This window comes from Gallus gallus, chromosome 3 (assembly GCF_016699485.2).
Source record: "Gallus gallus isolate bGalGal1 chromosome 3, bGalGal1.mat.broiler.GRCg7b, whole genome shotgun sequence".
Taxonomy (NCBI): Eukaryota; Metazoa; Chordata; class Aves; order Galliformes; family Phasianidae; genus Gallus; species Gallus gallus.
Window position 1 is genome coordinate 84984535 of NC_052534.1, and position 20110 is coordinate 85004644.

Here is a 20110-nt window from a genome sequence, read left to right on the forward strand (position 1 = left end):
TGTTGAATTTTAAGGTATTGAAAGAATCATATATATTTTTTGTATAAATTGCAAATAACTATTTCCAGAAATATGGTGTGGTTATAATTGTTCTAGCTTTGCAGTTAATATCCATAATTTACCTGTGCTAAGTGATTCTGGAAAAAAGTGTAGTACGAAGTGTTGAGACTGGGCACCAGTAAATGGCCACCAGTTTGTCTTTCAGAATGCAGGCATCCATGAAAATTGAAATAGAAATCAACAGAAATTGAGAGCTTAATGTTAGGCATTAAAACTGAGTATTTTTCATGAATGTCATCTTAAAAGTATTCAAAATTCACAAAATCCCTGAATTCATCAATAAAGGCATCAGGGGCTAAAGCTCTCCAAGTTGTTATAGTTGTGAGAAGGAAAAAAAGTACATCTAATTTCCATTTACTTTGAAATAGACTCATCTAAGTTACACTTTTGAAAGTGTTAGTGTATTTGAGAGATGTATTATGTAGAAAATTTCTTTTTCTAACTGTATTTTATAACTCTTGAACAGAATGGGAGTGAGGACTGAAAATAAAAGCAAATACAGCCAATTATTCCTTTATGGAGTTAGCAGGAAGGGTAAATGCAGATCTCTCTAGAAACAGCCAGTAAAGGCATGGGTTTTCATGTGAATCACAGTCTGGCTGGAAACTTGAAGGGGTTATTCAACAAATGGATCAGTGGGTCTGACTGATGCATGCCTATGAAAAGAGAAATTGTACAGTAATTGCAGGAAAAAGGAACGAATTTCATGGCTCGTAGGGTCTGAAATTCCATATATTTAAGGTAGCTGACTATGTATGTATTTGTGCACATTTAGGCTTCAAGGACAGAATCTGTAAGTGATGGGAGCTCTAAAACAGCCATGCTTCCCTTTCAAAAGAATTTAGCAGTCTACTCATATCTGTAGTTCTGTGTGAGCATTACAAAAGAACAGTAAGGAGGGTTTATTCGTAACTTGTTTTTCTTTGCTTGAAAGCTGCTTATGGGCTGCAGTGGCAACAGTTCTGGATGTTAACCACACTTTATTGTTCTCTAGCACGCCACATTAGAGAACATTCAACTTTGAGAGAAAAACATAACTATAATTCTCTGCTAGTCATGCAGCACAGGCTTCTCTGACAGGGTAAAACACAGACTCACTGTAACTGAGAGTACGTTATGTGGAACCAAAGGTGAGGCATATCAGAGTGAAGTAGCGTTGCATCTAGAAATAGAAATACTGGTTGAAAATCAGTGCTCTGCTCTGAGAAGATTTCACCTGAAAAGAGTAAAGGCAACATATGGAAGAATATAGACTTATTTGAAAATGAACTAAAACCTTTAAAATACTGTTTGGAAATATAAAATAAGGGAAGGGAAAGTAGGTGAGTGATAGGAAAAATAGGAAAAGAGCAAGAATTATGTCTGGTGGGGATAGTCACCACCAAGGATCAAGTAGTGTCCTGTTGTGTCCTGTTCCAATGGCCCAAAGTCTGATGCAGGAGTAAGGGTGCAGGTGTAGGTGGTGGCAGAATGGCCGGCCTTAGGCAGCAAGCAGGTAAGCAGTAAGTAATCAACAGTGGGTCTGGGAGAGACAGGCAAGTTTCAGCCCAGGCAAATCAGACAGCAGGCAAGTGTTGCAAGCTCAGGTCCTCAGCCTGTCTTTGTAGGAGAGGTGATCAGCCCTCTGATCATCTTTGTGGCCCTCCTCTGGACCCTCTTCAGCAGCTCCACATCTTTCCTGTATTGGGGGCCCTGGACCCCCCAGAATTGTCTCTTACACCCTGATTTTACATTCTGTTAGATTTCACAGAAGTAGTGAAGCATGAACTCTTTACAGCTCTGACAGTAAGCGTGTTTCTGCTGTGTTAAGTTACCTGCTTCAGTTTAAAATCATTCTTTTATCCTCTTGCCATTCATGTCTATGAAGACACAGTGACTGAAATGCCATCAAGTCATATCATGAAAACTGTGCATACCAACTGCAGCATGGAGAAAATAGTATCTAGAAAGAATGAATTCTCAATAACAAATATGGTCTAGGTGCAAACAGAACTGTAGATTGAATGAAGCAAGTGCAAATAGCTGTTTAATGTTGGAAATTATTTAGAAGTATTAAGTGAAAAGCTTGCATACACTGTAGTTTTGATAAAATATTTAACTATAATTGAGAATAGTCAGAGTTGTATGAAAATCTTCTCCAGGGTGTAGAATCATAGAATGACTAATCATGAAATCATAGAATGCTTTGGGTTCAAAGGTACTTTTAAAGATAATCTACTTCCAGCCCCTCCTACCACAGACATAGGCACCATGTTTTAAAATAATATATAATATTAAAATTATTTTAGTGAAGACATTTCAATTAGGAAAGTCCCACTAAGCAGCCTTGCCTCTAAGAGGCTTTGTTATAAATATCTCCCCGTTCCTTTTTTTAATGTTCAAGATAAATTAGTACTAATAAAATATACTCTGTTCATGTTTTCCATGGTCCTCAGGAAGTGAAGAAATAAACCTAGGCACAGAGTTTCATTGCAAAGTGTTATGGCTGAATTTTCCTTATGCTGTTCGAGTTAGAGGACTGAAGATATCTTTATAAATTGAAAATGAAAAATTTACTTACAAGGTCACTGCAAAATTATTACCAGCACTAATCTCTCTTCTAGTGAATACATTCACTAAAACATTTGTTGAGCTTAAACATTCTGCAGGTGTTTTTGTAAGTAAAAGAATGCTGTGGATGACTACTTATAGAGACTGAAATGGATGGGAGTGCTAACTAAATATAATGATGTTTTACCTGACTTAGCATCTGCGATTCTTTGCACTGCACTTTTCTTCATGTGAAGTGTCAGTGGTAGAGGTGCTTGTCTGTCCTATACCGTGTGTTTTGTTGAGTTAAATTCACTTTACTGTGTGTTGTCAACCTTTTGGTTATCAGTAGTTGCATGACCTGCAAACCAGTTTACAATATCCTGCAAATCAATTTATTTTGCCCCAGTTTACAGAATATTGATTCTCACTAGACCAAGGAAATTCCACCTCATGTACAGTGACAGTTTCTTACAGTGCTGTACTGGTATACCTGCAGTGCTTTGGCAGGAAAAAATGACTTTAAGGGACTTATCCTTCTCATTGTAGCAAGCAATGAGGTTCGGGCATGATTAGGCCTTGGTAAGCCCATGCTGGCTGTTCCCAATTGTCTCCTTCTCATTCATGAGTTAGGAAATCGCCTCTAACAGTGTTTGCTCTGTAGCCTTGCCAGAGATGGTGGTAAGGCTGACTTCCTTTTTCTAGGCACCAGGGATCTCAGCTGACTGCCAGGACCTCTCAGAAATAGAAGAGAGTCATCTTGCAATGACATCATCCACTTCCTTCCACACCTATGGTTAGATGTCATCTCATTCCACAGACTTGCATGTGTCCAAGTGGTTTGACTCTGCAGACTGAGCTAGGAGGGATCTGGTAGGTGGGAGAACAAGGCTTACCAGTGAATAAATCAAACTGAGTATCTCAACTTACTTGTATTGGTTTTCACTAGGTCACGCTGACCAGTGGGTCCACACAGTATTAATTTTGCTACCAGTGCAGCAAACAGAAACCTTTCTTGTTGCCCTTCACATATTTTGGTAGATTCAACTCCAGCTTAACTCTTCCAGACTCTCTATATTTCTGGTCTCATATTCCTTCCAAGCAGCCTGCTTCTGCTTCCACCTCTGCACGTTTTCTTTCCTGAGCACTGAGAATGCTGTCCTTTAAGGTTAGTCAGTTCTCCTGAGCCCTTTTTTCCCTCAAGAGCATTTTCTAATGGGGTTCTGCCAAGCAGATCCCCAGTGGAATTAAAATATGTTTCTCCAAGTCCTGTGTGGATGTTTATCTTGCTTCATTTAGGATCTTAAACTTCACAGTCTCCTAGTCATTGCAGCTAAGGCTGCCCTTGACCTTTATGTTATCCAGTAGTCTTCCCTGGGTGGTGTGTTGCACAGCATCTGACACAGCATCTCTCCTAGCTGATTAACTGGTCACCTGCATCGAGGGATTGTCTAGAAATCTCCTAGATTTCATCCAGCCAATTACCTTTCCAGCAGATACTGAGTTGGCTAAAATCAGTTATGAATGTCAGGGCCTGTGAGTCAGCTGTCTAAAGGCTTCATCTGCTGAAAGCTAACAGACTATCTCAGAAGTGTTGCTCTTTGCATTCTGTTGCACAAACATTGGCTATGGGGCAGCTGTTGGAATTTGGCTTTGGGGCGAAGTGATTCTGTATCTAGTCCAGTGAAGCAATCCTTGTCAGTGTTTTCATTTCACTTTTCTAAAAAATTTTGTCACTTCTCATTTCCTAGTTTTCAATGCACATAACTTTCTTACGGCGGTGGTCATACGCTGTTCTAAGAGATCTTTTCATTCTTTATCAAAAATAGATAAGATTTCCAAATTTCCAACAGGCAGTGATGCCTTCGCTTTCCTTATTGTAAGGTATTCCTAATTAAAAGACCAGTGAATGATGTAGATGAGTCCATAAAAAGGGGAAGAAACAATAACTTGACAATGAGTTTAATGTGAAACATTACAAAACAGCAGTAGAAAGAAGAAAAACATTTATTGGAATCCTCTGTATAACTGAATCCTTGCAAACTGAAGAGAATGCGTTAGACAGAGAAATATCCAGAGACAGAAGCTCCATAATCCATGAGAACAGGCTAATGAGCATATTAAAAATTTTGATCATCTTTTACTGCCTTTAAAAAAAAAAGAAAAAGATTTACACTTGTCTAGCTCGGGTTTTAAATTTGAAGCCCTTGGTTCTGAAGCTTAGGCAGCCAAAGCTCAGTGGAACTGAGGAAATCCAGTAGATACTGGCAAGAATTAATGAAGGTTGCCAGTCGACTGGGCTTGCAGAACTGTCTGTGTAGATGCTTACTGCATGGTTTGGTCTCAAACCTTTTAACATTCTGAAATTAATATGAATTCAAGTGGAGAACTGTATGTACGCAGGGGAACAAGCTACAGCTGAAAGGATTTTGTAGGCCAAAGGGCTTTCCTGTTTCTTAGAAAAGCAAGTGTTAGGTATTCAGAGTGAAAGATAAAATACAGTTTCAATTTCTTTACTTTTTTTTTTTTTTTTTTCCTTTGAAAGGATTGGGTGATGAGCCCTCCTCTGCTTTAGGACAAATAGCAATCCAGGAAGACAGCTCTGGAGGTCAAATGGATAAGCTGCGCTTATAAATGTGGTAGAAAGATTATAAGCAAAGCTTCTGTTCTATGAAAAGAAATTACACATTGTTAAAAATAATGTAAGACTCCTTATAGGTAAAACCCCAGGCATAGATTTAGTTAATAGCTATTATGTGAAGGTATGGAGCAATTTGTGATTCAAGTAGCACGTTTGATTTCACGAAAACTGGAGTCTGCAAAACACATTTCATGATTTCTCTTATTAACTCTTTCCATTTTTATGGACACAAAGCACTGTTTCAACAATTTAACTATTGGACTGTTTCCTTTAAAAAGCTTTCTTTGTTGCAGCATAAACATATTTCCTATAAGAAGGCAAACTGTCACTAAGTCTATTGAATAATGAAATGTATTACTTAACAAGGCAGTATCATAGAATCTCTCAGGTTTGAAAAGACCTTAAAGATTATCGAGTCCAACCATGACCTAACCATACTGTCCTAACTAACAACCCCCCACTAAATGATGTTCCTGAGCACCACATCCAAATGGTTTTTAAACACATCCAGGGATGGTGACTCAACCACCTCCCTGGGGAGCCTATTCCAGTGCTGAACAACCCTTTAATTAAGTAAGTTTTTTCCTAATATCCAACCTAAACTTACCCTGGTGCAACTTGAGGCCATTTCCCCTCGTCCTGTCACCAGTGAGGAGAGACCAACCCTGCTCTTGCTGTAAGCACCTTTCAGATATTGGAAGAGAGCAATGAGGTCTCCCCTCAGCCTCCTTCTCCCCAGACTAAACAGCCTCAGTTCCTCCAGCCTCTCCTCATAGGGCATATTCTCTAAGCCCTTCACAAGCCTCGTTGCCCTTCTTTGGACTTGCTCCAGCACCTCAGTGTCCTTCTTGTACTGAGGTGCTCAAAACTGAACACAGTACTCAAGGTAAGGCCTCACCAATGCCGAGTACAGGGGCAGGATGACTTCCTTAGTCCTGCTCACCTCACCATTCCTGATACAAGCCAGGATGCCATTGGCCTTCTTGGCCACCTGGGCACACTGCTGGCTCATATTCAGCTGACTGTCCAACAGTACACCAAGGTCACTTTCCATCAGGCAGCTTTTCAGCCACACCTCCCCAAGCCTGTAGGGTTGCTTGGGGTTGTTGTGACAAGAATCCAGGACCTGACACTTGTCTCTGTTGAAACTCATACAGTTTGCCTTGGCCCATCGATACAGAGGGACCTGGATAGACTGGAGTGCCTTTCTCCCCTCAGGCAGATCAACACTCCCTCCCAGCTTGGTGTCGTCTGCAAATTTACTGAGGGTGCACTCAATCCCCTCATCAAAATCATTAATAAAGATGTTAAATAGAAGCGGCCCCTGTACTGAGCCCTGGGGGACACCACTTGTGACTGGCCACCAACTGGATTTGACTCCATTGACCACAGCTCTTTGGGCCCAGCCATCCAGCCAGTCTGTCACCCAGCAGAGCGTACGCCCATCCAAACCGTGGACAGCCAGCTTCTCCACAAGGATGTTGTGGGGGACAGTGTCAAAGGCTTTACTGAAGTCTAGGTAAACCACATCGACAGCCTTACCCTCATCCACTAAGTGGGTCACCTTGTTATAGAATGAAATCAGGTTTGTCAGACAGGATCTACCATTTGTAAACCCATGCTGACTGGGCCTGATATCCTGGTTGACCTTTAACTGGTCTATGATGGCTCCTGAGATTATCTTTTCCATAACCTTCCTGGGCACCGAGGTGAGACTGATAGGTCTGTAGCTACCAGGATCATCTTTCCATCCCTTTTTGAAGATGGATGTCACATTTGCCAGTCTCCAGTCTGCCAGGGCATCCCCAGTTAGCCAGGACTGCTGAAGAATGATGGAGAGTGGCTTGGCAACCACATCCGCCAACTCCCTTATCACTCTAAGGTGCAATCCATCTGGCTTCTTGGACTTGTGACCATCCAGCTTTCAGAGCAGGTCCAAAACCACCTCATCATGAATCATGCAGGACTTATTCTGTTCCCCATCCCTATCTACCAGTGCTGGGGGCTGTGTTCCCAGGGAGTAACAAGTCTTACTATTAAAGACTGAGGCAAAGAAAGCCTTATCCTGATCCTTGGTCACCAAGTTGCCCTCAGCATCCAACAATGGATGGAGATTCTCCCTAGCCTTCCTCTTGTTGTTGATGTATTTATAAAAATATTGTTTGGGATCTTAGGAAGATAAACAAATTTGAACATCAGGGAGAATGAAGTATAATTTTTTTTCTGCATTACTCTATATGCTTACTATAATTTTCACAGAAAGCTAAAAGTAGAAACCACTAGCTTTGGTTTATTTGATCTTTCTTGAAACTTAGAGATGATCCAGTTCTGTGTTCAGTTACTACTTATAATGTAAATTTAGGAACCTTGAGTAAATGCCTTTGCTCTCCCCCTGCCTTTTTTATCTTTGCACAGTATACAGACTTTAATTTCCTTTCTAAGTGATCAGATGCCTTGTATCAGCACAGCATCAGAGAAAATACAACACTTTGACCTACTTGCACAAATTTTCTTAATAATGTGCTGAACAATGCACAAAAAAAAAATAACCAAAGAACTGAGACACTAAAGGAATGGGGACTGCAAAAGGACATGCTCCGTGCAACTTTGCTGTCCTTCATCCTGCTAGTCTCCTAAGTGGAGTCAGGCAAGTTAGATATCAGTGTCTCAGGAGTGTGTAGATAGCTACATGGTGCTGTAGGAGGAGCAAAACCATGCACAGGGGCAGCTTCGGGCAAATGGAATGAGGGAATGATTTAGAAATTGAGAAGGCAAACAAAGCAGGGGTGGGGATGGGAGGTAATCCTCTAAAGCTGTGTCCGCTCTTTTTATAGAGAGAGAATCCTGTCTGTAAAATGGGGGAAATTGTCTGATCAATTTTGAGTTTCCTGAACTTTACAGATAAAGGCTAGTATTTCAAAACAGAAATGTAAAGACTATATACATCTAAAATTTTGAGAGTATCTTGTTTACATCACTGACTATCAACTGGTATTGTTTGAAGTTTTTGGTTTCTTTTACAATGTTGTATATATAGTGTACATATATAAGTGGTTTATTGCTATTTGTTTTTCACCTCTCCTTGGAATTTTTTAAGAGCTTCTTTGGGTGTTTGACTACAATGACTCTGAACACAAATTTGTAAATGACTTTCTGAAAAGACATGAAAAGATAAAATTCAGCATAACTTTAAAGTGATATACAGGAGGGCTATATTGGTAGTGTGTAATTTATTCCAATATCATTGGTGTTCACAATTTAAACATATATAATTTGCTGTTGGAATCGGTGTACAAAAAATTAAATTGTCTATTTTAGAAAACATAAATGGGATTTGTGGTCTTCAGAGATACTCATATTCACTGTTCACAATTCAGTGAAATATTAGCCAAGCAAAATAACAAAATTCATTTACTGCATGCTGTGTGTTGTATCTAGGTTCATATTGTTTTATTGACTTTTTTAGCAGGATTGGTAAGTTGTTATTATTTCTTTAAATTTATAATAGTCCTATAAAGTTGGTTAAGCAAGTAATTGTATTAAGTAAGTAATGTGTGATTCTAGAAGTGAGACTTGTTCTTACTTGTAAAAAATTCAAAATATTATAGTTTTATTACAACAAAACAACTAAACTTTTGTGTCGTGTGGAAGAGAACGTGTTTTTAATTGCTTAAGAGCAGATAGATGTACTGATTCAGGAGTCAGTGTAAATACTGGGAAGTACAAAGCTAATCTCATAAATGAGTGCATTTGTGCATGAATATATGCGCATGTTGAATACTGTTCTTGTAGAAGCAAAAAAAAAAAAGAAAATGAAAGAGAAGGAAAATGAAAAGAAGGGAAAAGAGGGAAAAAAAGACATTATGGAAGGAGGAGGAAGAGGGAGGGAGGAAGAGAAAGAAAGAGGAAGACAGAAAATGTGTGGTTTCTGTAGATTCTCAAACTCCTTATTCTTTCACCGAAAACTGTGAATTCCTAACTTTGAGAAAACTACTTTTGTCTTAGGAAAGAGCCAAAGATTTGCTTGAGAAGATGTTTCTTTGCTGCTTGGTATTTTCCAAGTGCCATCAACTTCAAAGCCTTTCCTTTCAGGCATTGATACTAGTTGGCTGGTGGTCATAAACATTTCTGTCCAGCTTTACTTATTGTCAGCATTACTCTTTGAAGGAAAAAAACTAATATCATTTTTTCAATTCCTATGTGTTGATTTGATAGATGTAAAAGAGTATCCTTTATCATTATCTTTGCTACCATTAGCAGAATAAGAATGCAGTTTTTATAGAGGAAAATGTACCCTTTTATTTATCTCTCTCAAAATTCCATTTACAGATTTTAGTTATGCTCGTTATTATGGTGATTCTTACCTGGAATTTCAAGGCTTGCATTTAAATGTGCAAAACTTCATCCACTTGGAATTTAAGACCTATAAACCTGATGGACTACTCCTATATATTGAAGAGAGCTCGGAAACAATAGGGCAGTTTTTAATTCAGCTTTTTATCAGACATGGCATCTTACAGGTAAGTCATCAAAATATTCCGCTAAAGGGGTAAGGAAGTAAAATTTGGGATCTGTAATAATTTTAATATATATATATATTCTGTTTTTTTTGTTGTTGTTTGTTTTTCTTGTTTTTTTTTTAACTGTAGAAAATCATATGTGCTGTAGAGGTTCTTGAGATTCTTTAGTATTTTAAGGAAAATATTTGCCAAACTTTTCTTAGAATGATGTCTCATGGGATGTGAGTATATCTCTCATAGGAGGTGGTTCTTGATTAGAACTGAATAGTAATTACAAGGGGAAAGTCTCTTAGAAAATGTAACATTTAAAGACAAAAAGAACATAATTAGATTTTTTTAGAAATTCCTTCTTACGTGCAAAAACTGAACCTATTTAATCTCCTCATGTGTTCCTTAAAATTGCTGTAAAGAAAAAGGCTGTGGAACTGAATGAATTTTGTCATTAAAAAAATTTACTGTGTAAGGGAAGAGAGCAAATCTTTCTTACTACATGGGTATGAGTAGAAACCTTTTACTCAATTTGTCATTTTAATTGATAGTTCCAAAATATCCAAAAAAACTATTTGCTTGACCTGGGTGGAAAAACTAGATTGAAATACATTTCTGCATACACAGTAATGAATGAAGTGCATGTTATGGTATATCTTTACCTTTGGCAAGTCACTCTTTCTTTTCTAGGGAAAACATAATTTTGTATTTGTGAAGAGATGTAAGAGGATTTAAGATATTAAGAGAATGGTTTCTTTTCTTCTAGTGGATCTTCCTTTTTACTGTTAAAAACTTCCAAAAGCTATTATATTCTTCTGCAAAAATAGAGAAATGAGTGTTCTGCAAGGATAATAAAATGACTATTTGCATCCTATTGATTTTCATGTTTTAAAGAACATGATTATGCTATCAAAAGGTATATAAACTGCAGGTAAAAGGGGAAATAATACAAAATAACCTTTTCCTTTATTTTATTATATTGTTATTTACTGTGTATTATTATACAGTGACTATCTTAATCTGAAATAAGCTAGTTTAGTTTGGACAGGATATTATCCAAGGTTTAGAAAATGTAGATGGATTTAAGTCCATCTTACTTGATCATAGTAAAGTAATGATGCAGAAAAATATTTTCCTAACATATCGTAAGCACCATAAAATATGAAAGTGCTTTAATTGACAAAAATCTATTCAGAGTTCCCAGTGTGCCATGTTAAAACTAATTGAATTCACTTAATCATTCACAAAACTGTTCAATTAAATGTAGATTTAAAGCCCAATGAACAAATGGTTCTAAGCTCACAATCAAGCTACAATTACAAGTAGACAAACCATGAAATCAAGTGCTTGTTCACATTAGTATAGGAAATTAAATGGTGTTCCTAAATGCTCAAGCTTGCATGCTACATTACGTGTTTGGAAATATAAGGAGGCCATAAAATGGTAAGTAAAATTTACCCATGGTCAATGTTAATTTTGACTGTGTTGCAGATGGTCAACTTCTTTGCAAATCAGGTCCATAATAATAATAATACAATCTGATTGTACAGTACACAAAGATGAAAGCATTTTCATGCAGGCTAGCAAACATTTTCGTGTGCTTGTATATTTCTGGTATGATGGAGTTCCTGATCCAGATCTTTAATAACGCATTAGTTTTCTTGATTTGAGTGACATCCTTCATGTTTTCATGAAAGCGTTTGCTATTTTTAAATTAAAGTTTCTAATCCACCGGCAGTTTAATTATTACAAATAATGTAATAAAAGCATTTTTCCCCACTCTGTAGTACCAGTTTGTATGTGGTAAAGCAACACAAGTCAAAAACATCACAACTACTGCTAGAGTGGATGATGGACAGTGGTATAAAGTGCAGATTAGGTAAGTGTTATATTTCACTGTTGTCTGTTTATAATTGCCTCAGAGATTGTCTAAGTTGGATAGTTAGTAAGTTCCAGTGACGTTTTATCTCATTAGCTATGAGTGGTATGTGAATGTGTACAGTGAAATTATCTTATGGCAGTGGGGAATGCAACTCTTCCTTGGAAAGAATGTTTCAAATACTTGGGTGGTGCTAATTACATCACTGATGTGCTGAAAGGAAATATATTTATTTTCATCACTATCATATGCCATAGCTAAAATTACTAATCAATCAGAGAAGCTACTGTGCAGTAATCCAAGATGCTTACTAAATCCAGGAAAAATATGAATTTCCAACAATGAAAATGTAACTAACAGAAAAATTTGATGTAGTAATTCTTGAAAAACAGGGCTGCATTAACTACCATAGTGTAAATGCACCTATTTTAAGATTTTTTTTTCCCCAACTTCCCTGAGAAGGAAAGAACTTGAATATTCAAACTAAACTGTGTATTAATAGCTGGGGGTAAAAACATCCCCATTTCTATTTCCAGTGTGTCCAAAAAGGTATTTCATTTGCAGAGAATGATGATTGTTAAGGATTGTTCAGGTAAGATGAGGCAAACTGATTTTTGCTGTTGAAAGAGAAGGACTGCATAACATTAGTAGGATTCATAATATGTAGTGAGTAGTTGTTGGCTATCAGTCCAGCCTCTCTAATGGACTAGAAATAGATTTTGAAATTTGTTGTCAAACAACAAGTCCGAGACCCCCTGGAAAGTAATAATCAGCCGAGGTGCAGCAAGGGATGAGGCCACACACTCATATGGTTTCTAGTAGCCAAGCCATTTAATAACTGCACACAGCCGTTTATATAGAGCGGTACAAATAAGATGCTAAGTACAACAAGGCACGGTTCTCATAACTTGCAGTTGCTTGCAGCTTGTCTCATGGCACCTGGCACAGTGGTCTCTATCGCAGCTCCGCATTCCTTTCACCTACTCCTATCGTTGTTCTGTGTGAGACAGTGATCCATAGCAGCTGTTTTGCTTGCACTGACCCAGGGGGAGATAAACATGACCTCCCTGGGTCAGCCGTCCATCCACAGAAATTTTCTTAGGATTTAAAATCTTACTGGTACAAGTGTCAGAAGGATTTGGTTAGAAGCTGCATCATCTTGATTTCGTAAAGTGCATCTTCACATGTACTTGAGTTAAGCAAAAGTATTTTCTGTACTGAAAAGTACCCAATCTTCTTTCCGTTAACAAAAATAATTTGTTGACAATTAGATTTGATATAATCATTCTTGAAATGTTTACTATTTTCTTTCATGAACTTAACATTTAGTTTAATCAACTGTGGTATAATGAGGGAGAATAAAAATTAAAACAACTGTAGTGAAACATTGCAGTAGCTTATTCAATAGCTGTCTAGAGCTTTGCAAACATGATTTAATCATCACAGAACTGACTTTCATTGAGATAAGTAAGTTTGGAATAACAGTATCTGGGAAGCTGGCAAAGACAGGATGGGAATGCAGGGGTTGCTGAATACCATACCACACTGTATATGCACAGGGTACGATATTCTTTGTTTTGCAGATGTTAGGAATTGTGAACAAACATCATGGGTCATTAAAAAAAGAAGAAAAGCAACAATGATCCTGTACTATTTTGTTGAAATAAACTTTTCATTCTTGTTATTAAGTATTGCTAATTGTTTGGAGCACCTTTGATTTGGAGCTGTGATAGAAGGATTTTTGACAAAATTGCTAAATGCAAAACATTTTAGTTACTGAAGATAAGCCATCTGCAAACAATATGCTGCCTCTATAGTGTCAAATTTAACAAAACAAATAGAATTAAAAGTAGTATTCTGTAATACAAGTTGAAGCATGCTGGAAGTTAGTGATGGTATCTTCCTTTTCTGATTACAAGTATTTTACTGCCTCCTTTATCCCACAGAGATCATTACTTTTGTTCGTACCAGCAATGTTACAACTTTTAATGTTTGCAAATAAACATGCATATTACTGTCAGGCGCTGCTCTCTATCCAGTCCTCATAGTTCACCAGAACATTCATGCTGAAAGTGAAATAGCAGCATTGCTGAAATGAATTTTTCATGATGATGGAGTATTGTGGCTACTCAACTGTAACGATTGAAAAAAGTTGGATGAAATAAGAGGACAGGATTTTCATCACAGATCTTGGAAAGATTGATAATTTCAGATAGGATATTGCCCCAGATTAGTTTGTGGTTTTGTCTGCAAAATGGAGCATGTGCCTCGGGGAAGTGCCCAAGAGCCCTGTATTATATACAAGATAGTGTAGTTGTTTACTTTGTCTAATTTTTAATGAAAATCATTGTGCCTATTTTACATGCATGTCTGATTGTCTGGGTTTTGTTACAAGTGAATTGAAAATGCAGTAGTGAAAGTCTGGATATGGACAATATCCCACAGGGATTAGATTTTTGCAAGCCTTATAGAGGGAAGAAAGTGTTAAAAACACTCAAACATTGGAAAGTTTACGTGTTTGTTCTAATTGTGAATATGAAGTTACCTTAGTAGCAACACAGAGTGTTCTACCAGTCTTCTTATCCCAGCTATTATAAAACTGCCTTTATTAACTCCTTAGTATTTATCTTCTTTGATATTTGGCATCAATACAAACTGCTAAAGTATCATGAATTTCAGAAACAGGAGATGCTGCAGCTGCAATGAGAAATTTATCCTCTTCTTGGTCTATGATGCTCCATTGGAACAACAGTCATTTCCATACTGATAATAATAGCATCATAACATCCTTACTTTTTATCTCAAATCACAGTTGGTAGTCACTTTAACAAAGCTGGCAGATTATAAATTGATCATGAAGTAGATGTCACCAATAAAACTTATTTTTTTTTAAATAAGTATCAAATTTGTATTTCTTTTTTTTAACTGACCCTGGCCATTAAGATTAGAAAACTGGTCTAGGTTCTGCATCAGCCTAGACATCATATGAAGAGGGTGCATTTTTCTCATGAAGTTTGTAATTTGAAATTTCCACTAATTATCTGTAGGGCTTTGGGGGATTGATTGTCTTGGTTTTGAGATGAAGATGTTTTCTGATTCTTCTAGTTAGGAAAAGATCTTTTTAATCATGCCATAATGCAACATATGCTCTCTCTGGAGCTTGTACTTTACTTGTTTGCTGATAGCTTTTGTGAAGGCCTGAAATAACCCATATGGTGCAAAATATGCTGTATTTGTTACCCTTCAGAATATGCAACAAAGCCCAGATTTTCCCTAGGGCTTCTGAGTGGGTGAAATGCACAGATAATAAATAACATTCGTAGAAAAAAAGGCAGAAAATGATAGAGATGTCTCTTTCATAGTATGTTGATCTGTGGATACCTCTTTAAATATATATTTTTTTACTTTTTAGAGTAAATTCCTATTTTTTTTTTCTTCTCAAAGATGCCGATCTTTGACCTTGATTCTAACATAGCAGCATATAGGTGAAGAGATTCTTCAACTGCTGTTTCATATACTATGTAAATGCAGTATACTTAATGGACACATGCTTAGTTGGTCACCTCTTCAACTGACAAGTGTAAGCTATAATTTATTAACAGCGATGGCTGTTAATACTAGAAGTGTGCAAATGCTGTAAGGCATACATTCCTACATACTGTGTTCAGTTTTGGGCCCCTCTCTGCAAGAAGGACATTGAGGCCCTGAAGTGTGTCCAGAGCAACAAAGCTGGTGAGGTCTGGAGCACAGGCCTTATGAGGTGTAGCTGAAGGAACTGGGACTGATTAGTCTGGAGAAGAGGATGCTCATGGGAGACCTTATCATTCCCTATAACTAACCGAAGGGAGGTCAGCCTCTTCTCTTGTGTAACTAGTGAGGGAATGGCCTCATGTTGCACCAGGGAAGATTCAGGCTGGACATTAGGAAATACTTCTCCAAAAGAGTGGTCAGGCACTGGAATGGGCTGCCTAGGGAGGTGGTGGAGTCCATGACCCTGGAGATGTTCAAGGAATGTTTAGACATTGTGTTGAGGGACATGGTTTAGTGAGAACTATTGGTGATAGGTGGATGGTTGGACTGGATGATCTTGTAGATCTTTCCCAACCTTGGTGATTCCATGATTCTTGGTATAAGATAATTTCATGCTCTTTATTTTCTGAGCCTCTCACATAGAAGGCATCAGTGGACTTCCATTAGCTGCAGGACAATTATTGAAGCACAGAGTTAAGCTTGATTTGTATTTATTACCAACACAAAAGATGTAAGAACTTTTTGGACCTCTGAACTGGCCACTGAGAGGGTACTAAAATACTTACACTTCTGGTCTTAGATTTGAAGTTCCTCCTAAAGTACCTAGAGAAAAACTAGGGTATATCAAATATGAATGCTGATATATGACATAATTTCAAATTTTTTCCCAGCTCACTGATCTTACTTGGGAAAAATCTAGTGTATTATATTTATTCCAGTTTATGTGTGATTTATTAACTGGTAATAGAATGAGATATAATGTTTCCTGAATTTTACTGTATCTTGATGTCTAATTAGATACCATCTGCTCCATATTTTCCACTATTCATTGCAAAGAGGCTAAATCAATGGGAAGAAGGAAAAAAAAAAATGAATTGAGAGTATAGTTAAGATGTAGAGAGAAATAAACTTTTGAAATGACAATAAATAGATCAAAATCTGAATTTATAAGGTGAAAAATAGGAACCAGTGATCACAGAATGGCTTAAGTTGGAAGGGACCATAAAGATCATATAGTTCCACCCCCCCTGACATGGCTAGGGTTGCCACCCACTAGATCAGACTGGCCAGGGCTCCATCCAACCTGGCTTTGAATGTCTCCAGGGATGAGGCATCCACAGCTTCTCTGGGCAGTCTGTGTCAACATCTCATTTTCTCCTAACAACTAATCTAAATCTCTCCTCTCTATTTAAAGATGTTCCCCCCAGTCCTATCATTATTAGGCAAAGTTTGTTTGAGCCAAGAGAATCAAAGAAGATTCTGATTTATGAACTGTGGGATTAAAAACAACTATGAATCAGAAACCTCTAAACAAGGAAAGTTTTGAAATCTTAGTAGTCAGAATATCTGTTTATGTATTTTTCCAGTTCATTCTACAAACCTGAGCAGTATATTTAGTGAATTAATTTAATTTTAATCCTTTCACAGATAAGTAGAAGGGAAGTTGGGCAAATAACATTCCCTCTTGTGACTAATTTTATTCATTACTTTATCTCATAAATACTTGATAATTTAAATGTAGCTTAAAGTACCTTTCAACTTGGAGGTCAAGTGTTCAGAATAAATAATGGTGCTTCCTCAAAATAAACGTTCAATCAAAAACATTTCTCAAGTTATACTCCTATTTCAGCCAAGAACCTAATCCTCCCTTTTTAATAACTTAGACCACTACAGAAATAATGTTTTAGATGCTGGAGATTAGTTACAATGTATATACAAATACAACATCTCACTAAAAATCAGAGCAATAAAACAATAATGAACGTAGATAAGCAAAGTGGTCTATACATAGGTTGAATTCTGAGAATGCGCTGATGATTTCTGTTGTTCAAGAAATATTAAGGAAATCAATCGGTGTGCAGTGAAATATTACCTGTCTAGTTTGCTTTGTAAACATTGTTTTTTTTATTTTATTTATTATTATTATTATTTTGCTGAAGATTATTTTTGTGTACAAATACCAAAAATTAGGTTTTTGTACATTGTATCAAATCATTTATCTTCTATTAATCTCTGGTGTTTTGAAAGTACAAGTTTTTAGGATTTTGGTGGTTTAGGTTTTTTTTGTGTTTTTATTTTCTGTTGATTGCTTTTCTCCTTTAGTAGAGCTACTTTACTGAAGTTATTGTTTCTTCTTTGGAGTCTCATTATCATTAAAAACAAAACTGTATCTTTTATTGTACTTTGAAACTAATTTTCTTTTCCTTACTTTATAACTACCTTTCTTTCCAGAAGAAAAAGAAACAACATGCCCTCTCTTATTGGTTGCTTCATAGCACAAAATTCCCTGTATTTCAGAGATACTTTCTGAACAATTTATTTATTTGCCAGAGGCTTATCCTCGGAACATATCCTTAACTTGTTCTCTGCTTAAGCACATTTACATCCTATTCTATTGGATATGATCAATACAGTAATTCAACTCCATTCTTCATGCAATTAATTTCCCAGACTGCTCATTCTCAGAATAGCCCAAATTGATTATTTTCAAAATAGTTTTGACATTGATTGACATCTTTTATACATTTGAAATAACTTTTACTTATAAAGATAATATATAATATAATAGTATCCTCTTTTTGAATTCTAGTTATTTAGAAAGTATGCATAATACATGCAATCCAGCAGCTGTTTATATACTCAAAAGTGCTCTGCCCTTTGACTTCCTAATCAAATGCAATGATTTTAAATTCCACATATGGTGCCAATATATTTTATATAATATGTAGTTGCGTGTGTGTGTATATATATATATAATACTGTGAGGGTAGTGAGACACTGGAACAAGAATGCCTGGATGCCTGGTGAGGTTGTAAATGCCCCTTCCTGGAAGCATTCAAGGCCAGGCTGGATGGGGCCATGAGAACCTGTTCTAGAGGGATGTATCTCTGCCTATAGCAGGGGTTTCGAACTAGGTGATCTTGAAGGTCCCTTCCAATCCAAATCATTCTGATTCTACATACATATTATAGAAATAAGAGCATATATATCAGACATCACAAGGGGAACTTATTAAAAAAAAAAACAAAAAAAAAAACTGTGTAACATTTAAAGATACTTAATAAAACTTTTTCCCTCCATAGATAATCACTGAATGCTACAGAATATGATATCACAGGCTACTGTTTTTACCTAAGATAAAATGTCTAAAATTTCTTGGGTTTGGAGTTGGAGACTAGAAGGGGTCACTCATTTGACCACCAAGGAGCCACAGAGTTGATCTCGTCTATGTCAGAATTTTGTTCAGAGATCTATAGACTTCATTTAAACCAAACTCCCCCAGTTCTTAAATATCTTCCTAAGACACATCCCACTATGGTGATGTCTACCTAGAACCGTGGTACTGCTGAGGAATTTATATATCCAAATGATTCTAGCTGGCAATCCCTATCCAATTCTTCACCGAAAGACTGGAAAAAAAGATGGATAAATATTCCCTTTGGGCCCTGCTAACCCTGTGTCTGTTAGACATGTAGCACTAACTGTGTGCACAGTGGCAGACATCTCTAATTCACTCTTACTTCAGCGCTTTTTCTTTCTTTTTTTTTTTTTTTTTTTTTAAGCTGCTAGGTATGCTTTCCCTACAGAACTCAAACTTTGCTACTTGAGTGATATCATGGAGAATGGAGGAACAAAGTTGATTAGCCAGTTCAGTACTGGGAGAAAAGTGCCGTTAGACACTGCACATTGCATCCAGAATTATGCCATATAAGTTTTATAAAAATCATTCTACTGAGGCAGCATGAGTATTTGAGACAAGATGCAAGTCATCCTTTTTTTCTCTGAAAAAAATAGAGGAATACAGAGAGAGTGGGACAAGCAGTACACCTGTCTTGTTTATTCAGGCGATGCTATAAGAATACTGTACACTGGAACACTTCTACTTAGTGAGAAAGGAGCTGTCTTTCTACTTCATCCTGAACACTGTACTTTCAGTTGGAGTCATCTGGAGGGAGGGAGTTTGCTCTTCTGCAAACAAATAAGCTTTGTTTCCCTGAAGGACAGGACAGAGCTTGCAGAGTCTTCAGCAGCAGCCTGGGAGAATACTGAAAAAAAGCCAGGATCTGCTGTAGGAAGCAAGTGCTAAGATGACCCTTGTGAGATCATGAAAGGAAAGTTTGTTCAGAACCAACAGCATGTAGCAAAGAATTTGTTCAAGTCAGAGAATAAATTTACTTTCAAACCCTTTATTTAATCTATCACAGTTCTACATTTTCATTATTGAAAACATTACCTTTCCAAAATCTGGTTATTTTGTGCTCTAAACAAAGCACACCATTAAAGAGTGAGCTCCTTTTATGTCTTTTTGGATGTAATTTCAGTGAAAGACAGACAATGCCAAGCCCCACTAGAGAGACTTTTGGCCTCAGGGAGACTTGTATTTTTTTCCATATTTAAGCCACTTTGTTCTTTCTCTCTTCTTTCTTTTCTAGCTATGTAACGAGAGCTCACATAGAGAATTGATCCAGTTACAGATACATACTACTTTTGTTTTCAAATGAGTGATTTCCTTAATACAAATTGCTGTGCAAAGAAGAGAGAAGGAACATATAAATGCCCATGGAATACAGGCTAGAACTTAGCTTTGCCTGAACTGCCAGTCAGAATATACCTACAGATGGATTGGAAGCGTGCCACTGAGATGTCCCAGGTTCCACCATATCTACAGTGCATGTTCCCAGTCATTTCAGTATTTTTCGAAAATGTGAGGTTAAATCTCATCTTGTTATAATGAGCAGCTTA

At 37.0% G+C, this 20110-nt stretch overlaps 1 protein-coding gene across 1 annotated transcript in view; it reads left to right on the forward strand.

Annotated features, from left to right (window-relative positions):
- Positions 1-20110, forward strand: part of EYS (eyes shut homolog) — a 676382-nt gene that overhangs the window by 394860 nt on the left and 261412 nt on the right. The window contains exons 24-25 of the mRNA XM_040698528.2: positions 9560-9750; positions 11526-11617. Of these exons, the coding sequence (XP_040554462.1) occupies positions 9560-9750; positions 11526-11617 (283 nt within the window). The remainder of the gene's footprint in view (positions 1-9559; positions 9751-11525; positions 11618-20110) is intronic.